Source organism: Notamacropus eugenii, chromosome 4, assembly GCF_028372415.1.
Source record: "Notamacropus eugenii isolate mMacEug1 chromosome 4, mMacEug1.pri_v2, whole genome shotgun sequence".
In the NCBI taxonomy this organism is placed as follows: domain Eukaryota; kingdom Metazoa; phylum Chordata; class Mammalia; order Diprotodontia; family Macropodidae; genus Notamacropus; species Notamacropus eugenii.
The window spans coordinates 14,673,156-14,691,068 of record NC_092875.1 but is presented as its reverse complement, the minus strand read 5'-3'; the positions used below and the strand labels follow the sequence as shown (position 1 = coordinate 14,691,068).

The 17,913-nt window shown below is 48.2% G+C and overlaps 1 protein-coding gene across 3 annotated transcripts in view; it reads left to right on the top strand.

Annotated features, from left to right (window-relative positions):
- The first annotated feature begins 9,893 nt into the window (after positions 1-9,893).
- TCN2 (transcobalamin 2) overlaps positions 9,894-17,913 on the top strand; it is a 16,724-nt gene continuing 8,704 nt past the window's right edge. The window contains exons 1-5 of one of the 3 annotated variants that reach the window (XM_072599954.1): positions 9,894-10,101; positions 10,703-10,893; positions 13,939-14,131; positions 14,855-15,006; positions 16,163-16,327. In XM_072599954.1, coding sequence (XP_072456055.1) covers positions 10,830-10,893; positions 13,939-14,131; positions 14,855-15,006; positions 16,163-16,327 — 574 coding nt within the window. In that variant the 5' untranslated portion in view covers positions 9,894-10,101; positions 10,703-10,829. Of the gene's footprint in view, positions 10,102-10,674; positions 10,894-13,938; positions 14,132-14,854; positions 15,007-16,162; positions 16,328-17,913 lie in introns of all 3 variants that reach the window. The other 2 variants (XM_072599953.1, XM_072599955.1) reach the window with 2 other exon arrangements.

The following is a 17,913-nucleotide window of genomic DNA, read 5'->3' as shown; positions in this document are numbered from 1 at the left end:
TGTCGTCCTTCCTTGCGCCTGCTCGGAGCTACCCAGGGCTCCGCGGCGGGGGGGGGGAGGGGCTCAGCCGGACGGTCCTTTCCCTTCCAGGAGCCAGGAGGCTGCCGGGTAATGAGCGCTCCCGGTTCCAGATCCAGGCCCCGGGAATCAGAAGGGGTTTCTGAGGCAGCACACAAGAGCCACCCTAAAGACCGGAGGGCGGCGCGGGGCATATTGGGAAGCAACGGGGCGGAAACGGCTGGAGATGGAGGAGGGAAGCTGCATGCTGGGATGCAAGGGGGCGGAAATAGCGGCGGCAGTGAGTGGTGCAGAGCCGGAAACGGCGGGAGAGAGTGGTGTGGTGCATCCTGGGATACAAAGGGGCGGAAACAGCGGTAGCGGGTTGTACGCGGGGGATTGTGGGATGCAGCGTGGCTCGGTCCGGGAGCTCGGCCCATGGGTTTTTCAGAGCACTCGCGCTGGACGCTGAGATGCCTCGCCGCTCTCAGGGCGCAGGGTCGGGCCTGGAGGTGTGATCGCTGGGCCTGGTGGAGTCCTCGGATTGTGAAAGGAGTTAGCCGGATCACCCTCCCTGGGAAGTGGGACCAGCCAAGTCAGTAACGTTCTCGCACCCGGCCGGCAGTGATTAAGCGCCCACTGCGTACCAGGCCCTGTGCAGATAACACCCTGGGAGGCAGGGGCTGTTGTCAGCCCCACTCTGCGTCTGAGGAAAGGAGGCAGGCGGCGAGTAAGGGACTGGCCCAGGGTCACCGGGCTGGGCAACGTCTGGAGTAGGATTCGAACCCAAGGTCTTGCAGAATCCAGGCTCAGTCCCTGCGCGCGGGGGCGCCCCCTGGCGGCTCCTGCGTGGTGAGAGGGAGTCTCCTCTCTGGGGGAAGTCCTGCCCAGCAGGTGCCAGGCACGGTGCTGGGCACTGGGAAGCGAAGCCGCCGCTCCCCCTGCAGGAGGGGGTGCGCATGCAGCAGGGCGGACTGACTGCTGTTAAAGGAGGGCAGAGGTGTGAGATGACCTCTGAGGCCCGTCCTGGCTCCAAATCCTCAGACTTTAGGTGGAACTCAAAACGTGAATCTGAAAGGCGCGAGTCCCAGCCCCATCTCTGATCTGGCAGGGAGGCTTCACTCATGGTCTCTGTAATTCAGTGCCCTCCTTTGTAAAGTGGGTATCACCCTCAGAGGTCTGATGGGCAGAAAGGGATTTGTGGGGTAATGCCAATTCTGCCTCAGACGCTGATTGGGACCCAAGGCGAGTCACTTAAGCTCAGTCAGCCTCAAGAAGGAGGGGGCCAGATCATAGTAGACTTTAAAAACCAAACTGGATTTTATACTTGATCATGGAGATAATAGGGAGCCACTAGAGTTTACTGAGTAGTGCGGGTGGCCATGGTCAGACTTGCACTTTAGGATCTTTGGCAGCTGAGTGCAGGATAGATTGGAACAAGGAGAGACTTGAGGCAGTCCCCCCACCAGTTTATTGCAGTAGTCCAGGTGGGAGATGCTGAGGGTCACTCCAAGGGCGGGAGCAGTGTCAGAAGAGGGAAGGGGGTATATGAGTAAAGGTAGAGGAAACAGGACTTGAGAGTCCTGGATAGGTAAGAATGAGGATGAGGAAGCCACTGAGTGCCTTGTCCATGGTGCTGCCCTCAGCCATAAGTAGGAAGGTCAGAGGGGGAAAGGGGAAGGACTTGGGGTTCCATATTTGCCCACAGCACCCACTTCCCAGGATTGTTCTGAGGACAAATGAGATAGCTTACAGAAAGCACTTCCCACACCTGAAGGCACTATTTAAAAAACTAGCTATTTTTAAACTGATTTGCAAACTTTAAAGAAGTCACAAAGTAGGAGTTACTGTTAATAAGCACATACTGTCTGCAAAACCAAAATGCTCAAGGAATTTTTTTTTAAAGTCTTATCGATGCTTATCATTTGTACTTTGTGGTTATTTCTGGAACCTCACCCTTGCAGAAGATTTCATAACCACACAAAAGGTAACGAGGGTCACAGAACATAAAACAGATAATTTTGATTACATGAATTTGCAAAGGTTTTGCACAAACAAAACCAATGCAGCTTAAATTAGAAGGGAAACTGTTAATTGGGAGCGGGAGAGGAATCTTTCCAACAAGTTTCTCTGATGAAAGTCTCATTTTCAAGGTAAAGAAGGGATTGATTCAGATTTAGATTCAAATTTAATAAGGATAAGAGAGCCATTCCCCAACTTGTAAATGATCAAAGAGTATGAATAGGCAGTTCTTAAAAAGAAGATATCCAAACTATTATGTTCCTCCTTCATAAGATAAAATGGACAATTTTAATTGCATCAAATTGAAAAGATTTTGCACAAACAAAATCAATACAGGTTAAATTTGAAAGGAAACAACTTGAAAAAAAAATCTTTGCAGAAAGTTTCTCTGATAGTAGACCCATTTCCAATATATAGAAGGAATTGAGTTCATGAAGGGACTCACTAAAGCCTCCTAGATTGACTGATTCCCTGTTCACAAAGCACATTCAGAGCAGGGAAATGAGCTTACACAGTTCTCTGGTGGCAAATGCCACGTAGGTAGAGAGTGTGAGGAATACACTATGTAGACGAGCCTTCAGCCAAGTACTTCCCATACATTACCTCATTTGAGATTTATAAGCCTGTTTTTATCTGTTTTACAGATGAAGAAACTAAGGGTCAGAGGGAAGTGAACTGTCTATGGTCACAAAGCTAGTAAGAGGTAGAGAGAATTTGATGTTCTGTACTTGAATTCTAGCATTCTCTGTTACATCATGTCTTGCCATGATAGTATTTAAGAAGGGTTATCCCCATTTCTCCGATGAGGCAGTGACTAATCCAAGCTCATATGGCCAGAAAGAAAGGGAGTCAAGACTATGCTTTGGGTGGTCTGTCGCCCCAGCCATACCCTGTGCTGCATCTCTGTCCCAAACGGACTCTTAATCTTGTTGGAGAGATGAGATGGAGACATCCCAAAGGGTTCTGGGTCTCTCTCTAAGTCAGAATGCAGAAGATGCTGTCCTGGGTGGGCAGACCCTTTAAGATGCAGGGGTTGAGAGGGGGACATCAGCAGGGGCTGGTCCTGTATCAAAGAGGAGGTGGGATTGGAATGTTTGAAGGCTAGGTGAGGTGCAGGGCAGGGAGGGATGGAAGGGAAACTATGACCTTTGGGATGGGAATGAATAAAGAGGAATAGTGAGGAGGTGAGTCTGGCTGCAGGGAAGGTTTCCTAAGGAAGTCGGGAGAAATCAGACTGGACGGCTGGGTTGGGGATAGATGGTAAAGAATCTCGAATGCCTGGCTGATTCTGGTCTTGACTTTGCCATTGGAGAGCTGTGTGTACTCATTTCCCTGCTTTCAACCTCAGTTTTCTTCTCTAAAATGAAAGAGCATTCCATCCAATGACCTCCCTCCCTCTTTCATTGGCTCAGAGGTGGACCTTCTCCCCAAGGCCAAGTCCTCTGCTTGTGCCCTCAATCCCCTTCTCTCCTATCTCTTCTTCATTCCCTTCCTCTTTGTAACTTTCAGTCTCTCTAGATCCATTGGCTCCTTGCTTATTGCATTGGTATGGAGAACTTTCAGATGATGAGATCTACTACTGAAGGCTGGAACCTTCTCTGCAAGCCATAGCCTTAGTTGTCTGGAGCACTCCGTTTAGTATTATGTCAGGTGTGACTTGAATTCAGGTCTTCCTGTCTCCAAGGCCACTAGGCTGTATTGTAGTTTTTCAGGGCACATAGTAGGTACATAAATGCTTTCTGATTGATTGCCTACAAATCTGCCTATATCTCTCCCACTGTAAGATAACCTTCAGTTGACCCTGACATTCCCTCAAGCTGTCTTTCTAGATTTCTCCTCCTTTTCTCTGCCTAATTCCTAGAAAAAGCTATCTACACTCGTTGCCTCCACTTATTCACCTTCCACTCACTTCTCAGTCCCTTGCAGTAGGGCTTCTCACCCCACCACTGAGTAGAAACTGATCTTTAAGGTTATCAATGACCTCCTTATTGATATAAAGGAGGAGGAGAAAGAATTGAGCAGGGTGTCCCAATGAATTTGCCTCATCCCAACTGATGTAGTCACAGAAAGTAAAAGTCAGGTAAGAGCTACATTAGGGTACTAAGATCATAAATGAAGTGCAAAGAAATTCATCTACTTCCATGGAATTAAAGGATTTATAAGGGGAATGTTTTGTAACTACTTTTCTTACAATACAATCTCAGAAAGTGTCTTTGCTTTGAACTAATTGTGTCTCCTGGATGACAGTTAAAGGAAAGTACTCCAGTGGGGGCTCAGGAGTCAAGTCAACCAGCAAGCATTATTGATCACATATTTGGAGCCAGGTATTGCACTGAGAGCCAGGTTCCATATATTGGCATATTCAAATGGAGAAAGACACATGTAAAACATGAAGAGAGGGGGGTGCTCAAGAGCATGTGGAGAAGTCTAGAGAGTCAGGAGAGCCAAGAGAGGCATGATGGATGACTGGTCCTGGGCCCTTCTCTGGGTTAGATATTAAAGGGGAGTCTTGTAAGAACTTGCCAGCAATGACTAAGAGAAAGAGAGAGAGAGAGACTCCTGGCTGTAATTGTCACAGGACAATTTATTTCCTTTACCTTTATAGAGATGGACAGTGGAAGCATCCTTGAACTTGTGGGGGGATAACCTCCTCTTGCCATAGAACCTGAAAAATTTCAGCTCTTCTATGAGCAATACCCTCCCTCCCCACCCTGCCCACTTTGTAAATCTCAGCTGGAATACAATCAGCCCCAGGCGCTTTGCCACACAAAAGGGACCTAATGGCATTCAAAACCTTTTCTTCAATTGGAAGTTTGGCTAGGGAGGGATTGACTTCAACCTGAGGTAATCTGCCAGTGGCTTTAGCATTGATTGATGACAGTTTGTTGAGAGCACTATGGAAGTGTTCAGCCCGTCTCTCCGGGATCATGTCTGTATCACTAATCAATGTGACTCCATCAGCACTGAGTAGTTGAGATGCACCAAAGATCCTTGGCCCATAAATAGCCTGCAGGGCATCATAAAACACTTTGGTTTGTTACTACTAGCAAAAAATGGAATTTCTTCTGCCTTCTCACTGAGCTGAGAATCCTACATCTCTCTAAACTTCACTTATACTTCACTGTTGATGGAATTAAATGCTGGCTTCTTAAAGATGGATGAACTAGCCCGCTGGTAAACCCTTGTTTATAAATCATCAGCTTCTGAATTTCCTCATCATTTTCTTCAAACCAGTCTTGATGTTTGCATGTGTTCTGGCCCAGATGATCAAATGCAGTGCTGTACACCAATTCTCCATGTACATGCAAAGACAAAGAAGCCAGAGTAGACAAATCAGCCAGACTGTGAAGAGCTTTAAATGCCAAATATAAGACCTCCTGTTTGATCCTGGAAGTAAGGAGGAACCACGGGAATTTAGAAAAAATCCACCTTGAGTGGAGGATGGATTGGAGAAGGGAAAGACCTGAGGCAAAGAGAAGGGATTTTGTCGTCAAAGTAATGAGGGAGTAAATCAGATGGGTTCAGTGATCATCTCTGTGCAGATTATTCAGAAATCTACCTACCCTAGGGAGGTGATGCAGTGGATAGAGGCCTGGAGTCAGGAAGATCCAAGTTCAAAACCAGCCTGGGACACTTCCTTGACGTTGGGAGAGCCATGTAAACTCTGTTGGTGACAGTTTCCTTATCTGTAAAATGGGGATAGTAATAGCATCTAGTGAGGATTAAGTGAATTAATATTTGTAAAATGCTTAGCACAGTGTCCAGCAAACAGTAGGCACTTAATAAATGCTCATTTACTTCCTTCCTTGACTCTTCAGAGCTCTGTGTGGCACCAAGTCCCCTCGAGGCATCTCCACCTGAATTTCTTGGAGGCATCTCAAACTCGAGAGTACAAATCAGAAGTCGTGGTCTTTTCTCTAAAAACCTACCTTTCCTATTTCTGTGGTGGATGCTGCCATCCTTCCAGGACCTCAGGTCCCCCACATCAGAACTATCTTGAGCTCCTCACTCTCACTCACCCCCACCCCCCTAACCCCCAATATTCTGTCAGGTGCAGTCTTATTTCTCTCTCTAACATTTCTTGTATTCACTCCCTTTTCTCCACTCTTATCATGGTCTTCACCCAGTTTGGCCTCTTAGCACCTCTCACATACACTACTGGAACAGCGTCCTCAAGAAACTTCAATGGCCCTCTATTGCCAGCCCCTCTGTTTGGAACTGATAATGTTTAATATAAAATTTTGGAATAATCTCTTTGTTCTCTCTGAAGTAAACTCAGAGAGTGCCTCTTCCTATGTCAGCAAAAGCCAGCCAAGGCCGCCTCTACACTCCTTAAGGAGACCTTTAACCTAAGACACTATATCTTGAATAATGAGACTTTCCTTTGAATCTTATTATCTACAGACATGTACTATGTTATGGCATATTAATGGTAAAGAAAATATAGACATCTTAGGTCGTAATTTCTATTGAACATTGTTTACCCTTTCCTATGTCAATTATCTGTTTAGGGGAGGAAGCCTGCCACTTACTAGTGGTGGGGTTGCTTTCCTTATCACCGAGACATATGCTTACCCAGCCTGAAATCCCAAGGCCTGACTAACATTGCTTTGTTAATTGTCCTGTCTTACTGAATTTATGATTTGCTTAATTAGGAGAGTTTCTTTCTCATGGCAAAATGTACTTAAGACAGATGATTTCTGTACTAGGTAGTCAGAGTCACCTCTGACTCCATAGCACTATGTAACTGTTTTCTTTATGGGGAATTGATTAATTAATTAAATCATAAAATGTATGCATTTAGCCATGTTGCCTTTTCTCTAACCAAGTTTTCAGGTCAACAGAACTGAAAGCCTGTCACAGTCTGGTCCCAATGTATCCCAGCAGATTCAGAGCTCACCTTCCTCTCCCTGTCACGCTGTCTGCTCCAGTCAGACTGGGCTTCTTATGGCCTCTCTTTCTTGGCTTTCTGTGTCCCTGCCTCCTTTTAATACCTACTCAGCTCCAGCTAAGCAACCCCTGAGTCATGGGACTTTGCCTCAAAGGAAAGGCAAATTATTGCAGTATCTAATAAGAAAGTCTCCTGGACCTCTTTTCTAAAATATAGAGAGAAATGAGTCAAATTTATAAAAGAATACAAGTCATTCCTCAGTTTATAAATGATCAAAGGATATGAACAGGCAGTTTTCAGAGAAAGAAATTACAGCCATCTATAGTCATGAAAAAATGCTCTAAATCACTATTGATTAGAGAGACGCAAATCAAAACAACTCTGAGGTGCCACATCACTCCTATCAGATTGGCCAACATGACAAAATGGAAAAGTGATAAATGTTGGAGAAGATGTGGAGAAGTTGGACTACTAAAGCATTGTTGGTGGAGTTGTGAACTGATCCAACCATTCTGGAGAGCAAATTGAAACTATGCCCAAAGAGCTATAAAACAGTGCATATCCTTCGATCCAACAATACCACTACAAGGTCTGTATCCCAAAGAGATCATAAAAATGGGAAAAAGACCCACATATACAAAAATATTTATAGCAGTTCTTTTTGTGGTGGCCAAAAACTGGAAATCAAGGGGATTCTCATCAATTGGGGAATGGCTGAACAAATTGTGGTATATGAAGGTAATGGAATACTATTTTTCTATAAGAAATGATGAACAGGAAGACTTCAGAGAAGCCTGGAAGGACTTATATGAACTGATGCTCAGTGAAAGGAGCAGAACCAGGAGAACTTTTACACAGTAACAACCACAGTGTTAGATAACTAACTTTGATAGGTTCAGCTCTTCTCAACAATGTAATGATCTAAGACAGCTCCAAAAGACTTGCGATGGAAAGTACTGTCCACATCCAGAGAAAGAACTTTTGGAGTCTGAATGCAGATGGAAGCAGCCTATTTGGTCTCTCTTTCTTTTCTTTGTTTCTTGTTTTTCATCATTCCTCCCATTGGTTCTAATACTTTTTACAACATAACTATTGTGAAAATATATTTAATATGAATGTAAATGTAGAGCCTAAATCAGACTGCATGCCGTCTTAGGGGAAGGGGAAGGGAGGGAGGGGGAGAAAAGTGGAACTCAAAAGCTTAAGGAAGTGAATGTTGAAAACTAAAAATAAATTAATTAATTAAAAATACTAATAAAAAAAGGAAAGACTCCAGACAGTGTGATCCACAGGCACGGAGAGTCGGACATGACAGAACAACAAAGTCATTTAGTCCTTTCCTTTCAATCACAAATGGCCAGAAACAGGCTCAGACCAGGATGCTAGGTGGTGTGGTGGATAGAGCACTGGCCCTGGAGTCAGGAGTACCTACCAGAGTTCAAATCTGGCCTCAGACACCTACTGTCTATGTAGCCCTGGTCAATGTAGCTTAACTCTGGTTGCCTCAAGATGAAAGAAAAGAAACAGGCTGAGACCAAGCTTCCAGGTAGTTACTTGGACTGGACCCACACAAGGAACATCTGGACACGCTCCAAGGACTGGCCCTGTTCCCCATAGGCCAGTCCTGCCCATGTACATGCCATCGTGTACAGGCCACTTTCCCCAAGTATGCTGTAAACTGTGGGAGCAGGGACTTTCACTTTTGTTGTCCAGCCATTACCAAGCACATTGTAGACACTCAAAAAAAAAGCTTGTTAAATTGAATTATTGGTTTGACTTTAACTCTGACCTACATTCTGTGACTGCTGTCACAGCACCAAGTGACCCTGAATAAGTAAATTCTGTTCTCTCTGTGCAGCCTCCATCTGCAATATGAAGGGAATGAATTACATCAGGAGTTCTTAACCCAAGACCATGGATAGATTTCAGGATGGGGAAAAAAAGATCTTTATTTTCAACAACGCTTTTTTGGGGGAGGGGGGCAATCCAACGTATTTTGTTTGATGCATTTAAAACCTTATCCTGAGACAGGCTTCACCAGGGCTCCAAAGGGGCCAGCCCGTCCCCCAGAAAAGGTCAAGAACCCTGAACTGGGCAATCTTTAATATCCTGTCCTACTCAAGAATTGTGTTTCTTTATCCTTGTGAAAGACTGCAGGAGCCGGTGAAAGCTACTGAAGCTGGCACCCAGATTGGCAGAAGGGAAATAGAAGGAGCTGGAAAAAGTCTATCTGCTAACCCTGAGGCCAGAGAACAAGGACAGGACTTAAGAGTGGTCACATCAACCAGAGACAGGGAGAGACAGATTCCCCAGAGACTAACCCGTCTGGACAGCCGCCTGATCTTTTCCTCTCACCATCCCTGCTTGTCTGTCCATCCTCTTCCTCAGGACATGAGGACAGTCAAGGGGGGCCCAGAAAGAGTCTTCCATAGAATAATCTCCTTGGCCCTCTGCCCAGAGATAAGGCCACTGGAAATTTCCCTTTTCTAATTGCACTCTGCATATCTCTGCCACTGCCATTCCCTGCTTTGCTGGGAGTGTCATGGAAAGAAACTGATCTGAGTGTCAAAAGATCTGATCTGATCTAGCTTGCTCCGCTCTGAACCTCGGTATCCTTATCTGTAAAATAAGAAATGAAAATGCATTAAATCATCTAAGGTTGCTTCTGTCCTCGCTTCTCATTGCCTGATCCAAGATCTTAGAAGGTGGATTTCGAGCTAGAAAGAATCCGGGAAGTCATTTCCAGACCCATGCTTCAAGATGGTTTTCCAGATTGCCCCTGCCCAGTGAGCTAGGGACCTGAAACTGTCATTAGCGACATCTACCCCCCAGCTAGAGTGTCTGCCCCAGGAGCCCAGCTGGGGCCAGCAGGCCAGATGACAATCATGTGACCAAGCAGGCTACAGGCTGGATCCTAGGAGGGGCCCCATTCCTCCCCGGGCTCCTCCCTCTTCTCTAGCTCCTGGCGCCCCCGCCCCCAGCTGACGCTGCTGGGGAACCAGTTTGTTCTATCTGAGGCAGTTCCAGGCAGGAAGACCCTGTTCCTCCGCCCTGCTGTCCCCTGGCACGACTGGGCTGGATACTGGCACAACTGCCTCATTGCCCTAACTGGCTACAGAGCACAGGGCACCCTGTCTGCCACCAGGAAGCTGTTCCTCCAGCCGGGGGGGTCCAAGAAGCCAAGGGCCAAGGTCTGTGCCCCCCTGGGAAAAACAAGTTAGGTTCTTGGTGGGGCTCGGGAGGGCACATGGCTTGGGATCCTCTCCTCCTTCCCCTTCCCTCCCCTCCTCTCTGCTCCTCCCTGGCCAGGGCTGAGCCAAAAGCACAACGGGCCCCCTGCCTTTCGGCCCCAGCCTCCCCTAACAACTAGAGCCTTTCCTGTGGTGAGTGGGGTGGAGGAAAAGCTGAGACCTCATTTTGATTCAACTCACAAACGTTTATTCACCACCTACTGTGTGCCAGTCACTGCGCTAGGCACCAGGGCTTCAGACACACTTGACCTATGGATCAGGAAACACTTTTCAATACCTACTGTGTGCTAGCACTAGAGGTACAGACACACTTGACCTATCAATCAAACAGCATTTCTTCACCCCCTACTGTGTCCCAATGGCTGTGCTAGGCACTGGGGGTATGAAAACACAAGTGGCAATCGATGAGCAAGTATTTCCTAAGCACCCACTAGGTGCCTAGCACTTGAGGAAGACAAAGCAGAAGTGAAAGAAGGCTTGTATTGGCTGACCCTGGCTTTTCCTTCCTCTCAGCCTTTTCCCTGTCTTTTTGCTGACTTAGCCCTGACCCATCCAGGGGGTGGAGAGGTTAATCAGTGACAAAGGACAGAACTCAGGCTCTGGGCTGGGGTGGCCTGAACCCTTCCTCCAGACGGCTCCTGGATGACCAGCCTCTAAGTGTCTGCACCATGGAATCCACCGTGAAGCTGCTGGTCTTCCTGTCCTGCTTGGGAACGTGTGCCCCACTCTGTCGTGAGTCACCCACTCTTCTGCCCACAGCCCCCGGGGCTCCCGAACCCAAAGGGTCCCCAGACATCCCGGCTGCTCTATCCCCAGCATCCCAGGGCTAGAGTTGAAAGAGACCTGAGCCACCACCTCCTCCCACAGTTTTCATTTTACTGATAAGGAAACTGAATCCCTGAAAGGTTTGCCCCAAGTCACAGACTGGAGAGGGGTAGGACCCAGGTCTCCTGAACTGACCCCCTAGGACCACACAAGAAAGCAGAGACCAGGGCCCCTCTAGAATCAACCAATCAGCAAGTGTTTATGGGAAGTCAAGCCCTATAGGAGGCCCTAGGGCTGAAGACACCAAATCAGGATAGTCCCTGCCTCAAGGAGCTTTCATTCTGGGAGGGGGAGACAAAATAAATTCCAGGTGACTTGGGGAGGAGGAAGGCATCTGCCACTAGGAGGCTCAGGAAAGACCCTGGAGCTGAAGGGTATGTGTGAAGGAGGCTAGGGATTCTAAGAGGCAAAGGAGAAGAGGGAGGGTATCCCAAGGAGAAGGCACAGCCTGTGCAAAGGTTCAGAGACAGGAGATGGAGTCTGGAATGTGACAGTCATCAAGAAAGCCAGTCTGGTTGTGCTGTACAATTCATGAAGGGGAGGAGCTGCAGCTGGGCTGTGAAGAGCAAAGATCTGCATTTGATCCTGGAGGCAACAGGGAGCCCCCCACCCCTAGCTTAGTGAGCCAGATAGTTCCTAGTCTGGCCCTTTGGGAGGAGAATAGTTGTTCTTTCTTGTGGCATTTATATGAGTGATCACTCTGTGTTCTGAGCCAGATTAGAAACTGCTGCTGATCCTTAGCATGAAATCAATTTATTCCCAACTCCCATTCACCCAAGCCATTACAGAGCACTTGGATTCTCCAGACTGGAAATCAGAGAACCTGAGTTCAAATGCTCTCTTTGCCATGTACCACCTGTGTGATCTTGGGCAAGTCATTTCCCCCAATCTCTGTGCCTCGGTTTCCTCATCTGTAAAATGAGGGGGGGTTGGGACTAGATGGCCTCTGTCCACCCCCCAGCTCCACCATTCAGCACCTCTACCTCCTGGGGACCCTCATGGTTGGCCAGCTCGAGGCCTGTGGTTAAGGACAATCCTCTAAGGTCTCTGTTCCTGCTCCCCCAACTTTGATAGCCCTTGGGGCCATGAACCGATGGGGGCAGTGAAAGTATAGTTGCCACCATTTTGTGGAGGTAGAAATCGAAGCCAGAGAAGGCACACAGAGAGGAAGCAGAAAAACTGGGACTCCCAACCAAGTTTCCTGACTCCAGACAGAGTTCTCTTTCCAGAGCCTGCCTGTTCTGGATTTAATCCTATAGCACAAAGATGGAGCCTAGGGACTTTCTAAATTGTGACCCTAATAGAATCCTAGAATGTCAGAGCTGGGAGAGGCCTCAGAACAGGAAATGTCAAAGCTTGGAAGGACCATAGAACAGGAAATGTCAGAGTTGGGAGGGCCCTTAGAACAGGGAATGTCAGGGCTGGGAAAGGTCTTAGAATTCTATATTGCAAAGGAAACATCCTAAGGATGAAGAAAGCCTGCCCGGGCACTCAGAGAAGAAACAGTTAAGGCTACATTTAGCAGTTCTCATCGTGGAGGGCCCTGTCAAGATTTCTTAGGCCATCTTTAGTCGCTATCTCTCCATCTTATCAGGGAGATGACTCACCCGGTGTCCTCCAGGTTCAGGGGCTGTTTCGAGGTTCAAAGAGCCCCACCCAGGCTCATCTCTGGTGGCTCCCTCTAAGAGATAAAGAGAAAGGTGACCTTCATGCCCCCCCACCCAGCCATGCCCTCCACCAGGCCATTTCTCAGCTGTTCATAAAAAAACTCTGTTGAATTTAGACTTTGGTGTGTGAGGGCTGGAGCTGAACTGCCTCAGGGGAGGTGTCCTAGAAGCAGCAGTCTGAGGCTTCTGGGCCCAGAAGACCAGTCCTACAGGCTTGACACCCTCCCCGAAGCAAGGACAGACCGACTATTGGGGCCTGCCTCTTCTCTCCCCATCCCCTCCCCCAGCCTCTGCTTTCCTTTGCATTCCACACAACAAACTTTTTTTGGCCTTAAATTTTTTTTAGTGCTCTTTTGTTTTTATATCCCCGTGCTTCTGAACACATTCCTCCCTGAACTCCAACCCTCAGATTCATTCCGTCTGTGGCATTTCAGGAAAATCAAGCAAGCACGACAATAGCCAGAGGTCCCCGCCTCTGCAAAGGTTCTTTCAAACCTTCTCTTGGCCTGAGCTAGTCATTATACAGTTTCCTTCCTTCTTTCCCTCTTTTTTTCTTTCTTTCTCTTTCTTCCTTCCTTTTTGTCCTTTCCATTTACTTTGTGATGAAACATACATTTATTTATCAATAACAGCTGTCATGTATGAGTTACCCCTTCAAGCAGAAGTGAGGGGGTTTAGCTGCCCAGGATCACAGAACCTCCAACCCCAGAGCTGGAAGGAACCTCACAAAGTCTAGTCCAACACACACCAGAACAGAAATCCCTCGACAACATTCCTCCACAACTGGTCCTCCTCCATCCTCTGACAAAGACCTCCAGAGCAGGAAGCTCACTACCACTGCTGGGCAGCTCTTGTTGGCAGGACCCCAACCCTCACTCCTGGTTCTGCCATCAGGGCCTAGCCAAGCTTGGTAGAGGGAACACTTGTCCAGACATGGCTTGGAATTTCTGGCTTCTATCCTGCTCTAAAGGCTCATGGTTCCATAAGGATATGGCATATTTGCAGGAGCAGTCCAGAGGGTACAGACAGACAGACACTAGAGGAGGAACAAAGCACTTCTAACACCTGGGGGATCTGGGGAGGCTTCTAGGAGGAAGCAGTTTCCCACCTGGGCCTTGAATAAGGGCCAGAAAGGGGCGGCTCTTAAGTCTAGGGTTAGAATGAACCTTGAGGTGGAGGCACCTAATCCAACCACTTCATTTTACAGATTGGAAAACTGAGGCACTTGGAAGCTGGAGTAACTTGCCCAAGGTGGTCTTGGCTCATATCTTGTCCTTTCCTTTAGAAATCCCCCCTGCAAACAGCAGCCTGGTGGAACGTGCCACCCGGCAGCTCTTAGGATGGATGGACCGGCGATCACCTGAAGAGCTGAATCCCAGCATCTATGTGGGACTCCGTCTCTCCAACCAGCCAAGCCAGAACCAAGACAACCTCTATCTAAGCAGCCTCATGATCCATTACCAGCATGTTTTCCTCAGGTGTGGCTGCCCATTCTTTCCCTTCCCCAATTCATCCTGGGCAGACTGAGGAAAGACAGGCTTCTTTTCTGGCACAGGGAGAACCAGGTTCATTTCAATTCCAGCAACAGTCAGTAATTACCTGTTTGGGACAAGGGGACCCTGTGCTGGAGACTTGGGAGATAAAGTAGAAAGCTTCTAGCCTTGAGGAGTTTCCACTGCCCCTACCTGGGTGACCCTCAGCATGTCCTCAGTCTCCCCCAGACTGTTTCAGAGAAGGTGGAGAGGGTGTCCTTACCTGAGAATTTCACTGACAATGAAGCCACACATCCAGCCCCTATGTGCCGGGCATGGAGCTATATTCCAATGATACAAAGAGGCCCTGTCCTCAAGGAGATTATAATCTAACAGGGGAAAAGGGGGATATGCCATGGACATAGAGAAGTATGTGGCCCCAGGGGCAGAGTGACAGGCCCCGAGTTCGAATTCTAGTGCTGCCCCTTGGTCCCAGTAGGAGGTTGGACAAGTCAAGTAGAATTGCCTGAGTTTCAGCTTCCTTTTCCATATAATGAGATGGCTGACTCAAATGACTGCTCAGGTCCCTCCCAGTCCTCCATCCCTAGTTCTGTGACTCCCTTTGGGGAATGGGAAGGAGCAGAAAGAAAGAGTTGGGTGGGGAGTCAGATGCCCCAGCGGACTCCTCTTGCCTCTCTTTGACCAATCCCAACATTGCCTTGGTCCTAGCCATGCAGCAGACCAACACAAGCCCCCCATGGGCCAGCTGGCCTTGTACCTTATGGCTGTGCGGGGCGGCTGTAAAAACATTGGCACCCGGAAAGGAAATGCACTGGTCACCCAACTCAAGCATTACCTGGAGGAGGAGAAGCATCGTATAGGTGAGAGGGCTGGGAAGCCCTGGAAGGAGAAGGTGGCAGATAGGATGCCTACCTGTTGGAATAAGCAATCCGGACAGCAAGAAATTCAGTGCAGCTCTGTGCAAAGCCCTTTGTACCTGGTGGAGGAGGGGGGAGGGCCTAGGCTCTTGAAAGAGCAGTGATCTGTGTCTGTGGTCCCAGGAAGGCTGAGTGAAGGTCAAAGGTACCCCCAAAGCTGTGCTCCAGGAGAGCCCTGATCTGGGTCCAGGGGCCCCGTATCAAGGAAATCAGGGCTGCCTGAAATAGAGAAGGAAGGAGAGGGTATGTTAGACCCCATGATGGACTGTAAAATCATACATTTCACTGGGCAGCGCTTCAGAGAGGAGTGTAACCCCTCAATCAATGAGCATTTATTATTTGGCACCTCCTGCGTGCCCAGGGAATACAAAGACAAAACTAAAACAGAACACTTACATTCTCTCAGGGGAGAAGCATTGTAGCCAGGAATTGTAGACAAGGTCATTTTATAGGGAGACAGTTGTGGTTGGGGGCGGGGGGGAATATGAGAGAGGGCTTTGTGTAGGAAATCCTGCCTCTGATACCTCCTAGGTGTGTGACCCTGTCAGTTCACCCTGTCTGCCTCAGTTTCTTCATCTGTAAAATGGGTTGGAAAAGGAAATGGTGAATCACTCTGGTATCTTTGCCCAGAAAAGCCCCAAATGGGGTCATGAAGAATTATATACAACAGAAACAACCCTTATTAACAACAATTAAAAATGATTATTAAAGATAATTACTGGAGGAGGGGACAACACTTCTAGATTTATAATGTCATTAATATGAAAACTTTCCACCCTAGCAGACTTGCACCTGACTCTGGTAAGAGTTGTTGAGGGGCACTGAAAAGTTAAGTGACTGCCCCAGGGTCACAAAGCCAATAAGTGTCAGAGGCTGGATTTGAACCTAAGCCTTGCTTGTGTTGAGGTGGGTTCTCTAGCCACTACCCCATACTGCCTTTCTTTAAACTTGAAATTTGAAATTTGAAATGACAAAAAATCCCACAAGAATTCCCCAGACATCCTTCTGCCCTGAGTGGGTGAGCCTAGCTGGGAGTCACCGGGTGGAGGGGGTGGGTCATAGGCGAGGCTGTGACCTCCTGTGGTGGCCTCCCCTCCAGGGCCCAGGCATGAGGGCCGCCCTCTCACCAGCTATTACCAGTACAGTTTGGCCATCCTGGCACTGTGCATTCATGAGAAGAAGGTGCCCGGGCACGTGGTGGAGAAGCTGGTGTACGCGGCCGAGCACGACGATGCCTTCATGCACCAGGGCCGGTACTGTGTGGGTGAGTGAGCACTCAGGGGCCCCGGGGCATGGCAGGTGGGCAGGGGAAGAGCTCATTACCCTGAGGTTGGGGATCTATACCGCCCCTCTGCCCCCCCACGTGGCTGACTGCCTGTGCAATGCCCAGCTGCCGCCAATTCTGAACCATGAGGGCCTCACACACTCTGAGTTCTAAGGGTCTGAGAGCAGGGGATGTCAGGGCTAGGAGGGGACTGAGAACAGGGGGTGTCAGGGCTGGAGGGGCCTGAGAACGGCAGGGAGAGGGGGGCGGGGAGGGGCGGTGTCAGAGCCGGGAGGGGCTTGAAGGTTTTTAAAGTGTGTGACGCTCTCTCTCTTTCTTGACTGACGGACCATGACAGCATATTCTCCAGACAGCCCTGACTCAGGAGTCAGAGGACATGGGTTTGAACGTGGCCTGTGCTGGGACTCTCTTCCTTCATCTGTTGAAGGAGGGGTTTGAACAAGGCGGTTCCCAAGGGCCCTTCACAATCTGTATCCCTATGATTGTGTCAGCTTGTTATCATCCCCATGTTATAAGTGAGGTACCCAAAGATTCAGTGATTTGCCCAGAGGGCTCAGCTGGCCAGTGCTAGAGGCAGTATTCGAACTCAGATCTGTTAACACTGAGGCCATTTGATGGGGATTCAGCTAGCCCCAAGATTCCTTCCCATTCTAACACACTCATTCTAGGAACTTCTAGGTAGATAGACAGGTGTTGCACACATCCAGTGGTGTGGGTTCCAATCCAATTTCAGATGCCTCCTCCCTCTGTAAGTCACTGCTGGCCTCAGTTTCCTCATCTGCAAAATAGTGATGATAATAGCACCTCAGTTATCTACGGAGATAACATCTGTGAAGTGCTTAGTGCAGCGCCTGATGCTTAGTAGGCCCTTAATAAAAGCTTGTTCCTTTTCCCCTTCCTCTTCTCCCTGTGAAAGAAACCTGGGTGGGCCTGTGTTTAAGTCCCATTTCTGCCACTGATTCATTCTATAAGCACAGACAAGGCGTTTCCCATCTCTTGGCCTCAGTTTCCTCCTCGGTAAATGTTCTTGGTTTTTGAGCTCCCTCCCAACTCTAACATTCTGTGTTCTGAGGCCCCTCCCAGCCCTGATGTTCCCTGTTCTAAGGGCCAACCCAGATTTGACATTGTCTGTTAGAAGGTCCTTCCCAGTCTGACTTTATATATTCTAGGTTCCTTTCCAGATGTGAATTCTGTGTGCTAAGGCCCCTCACAGCAGGGATGTTCTACACTCTAAGACCTCCCATTCCATATGTGTTCTATGTTTTAAATTTTTTTTACTTAAAAATCTATTTTTTCTTTCACTCATCTTCCAAATTTAGAATAATACAAACCAACCCTGGTAATAATATGCGTAGGTATACATAAGAAATTTGCTTCGTTGGCCTATATAATGAAAACCTCTCCCTCCTTCTCCTCACTCTCTCTCTCACTCTACCTCTCTCTCCTCTCTCTCTCCCTCTCTCAGACTCTACCTCCACTCTCCACTGACCCTCCCTCTCCCCTCCTCCCATCCTCTCTTCCTCTCCCTCACTCCTCTCTCCCTGCTCTCTCTCCCTCTCCCCTCT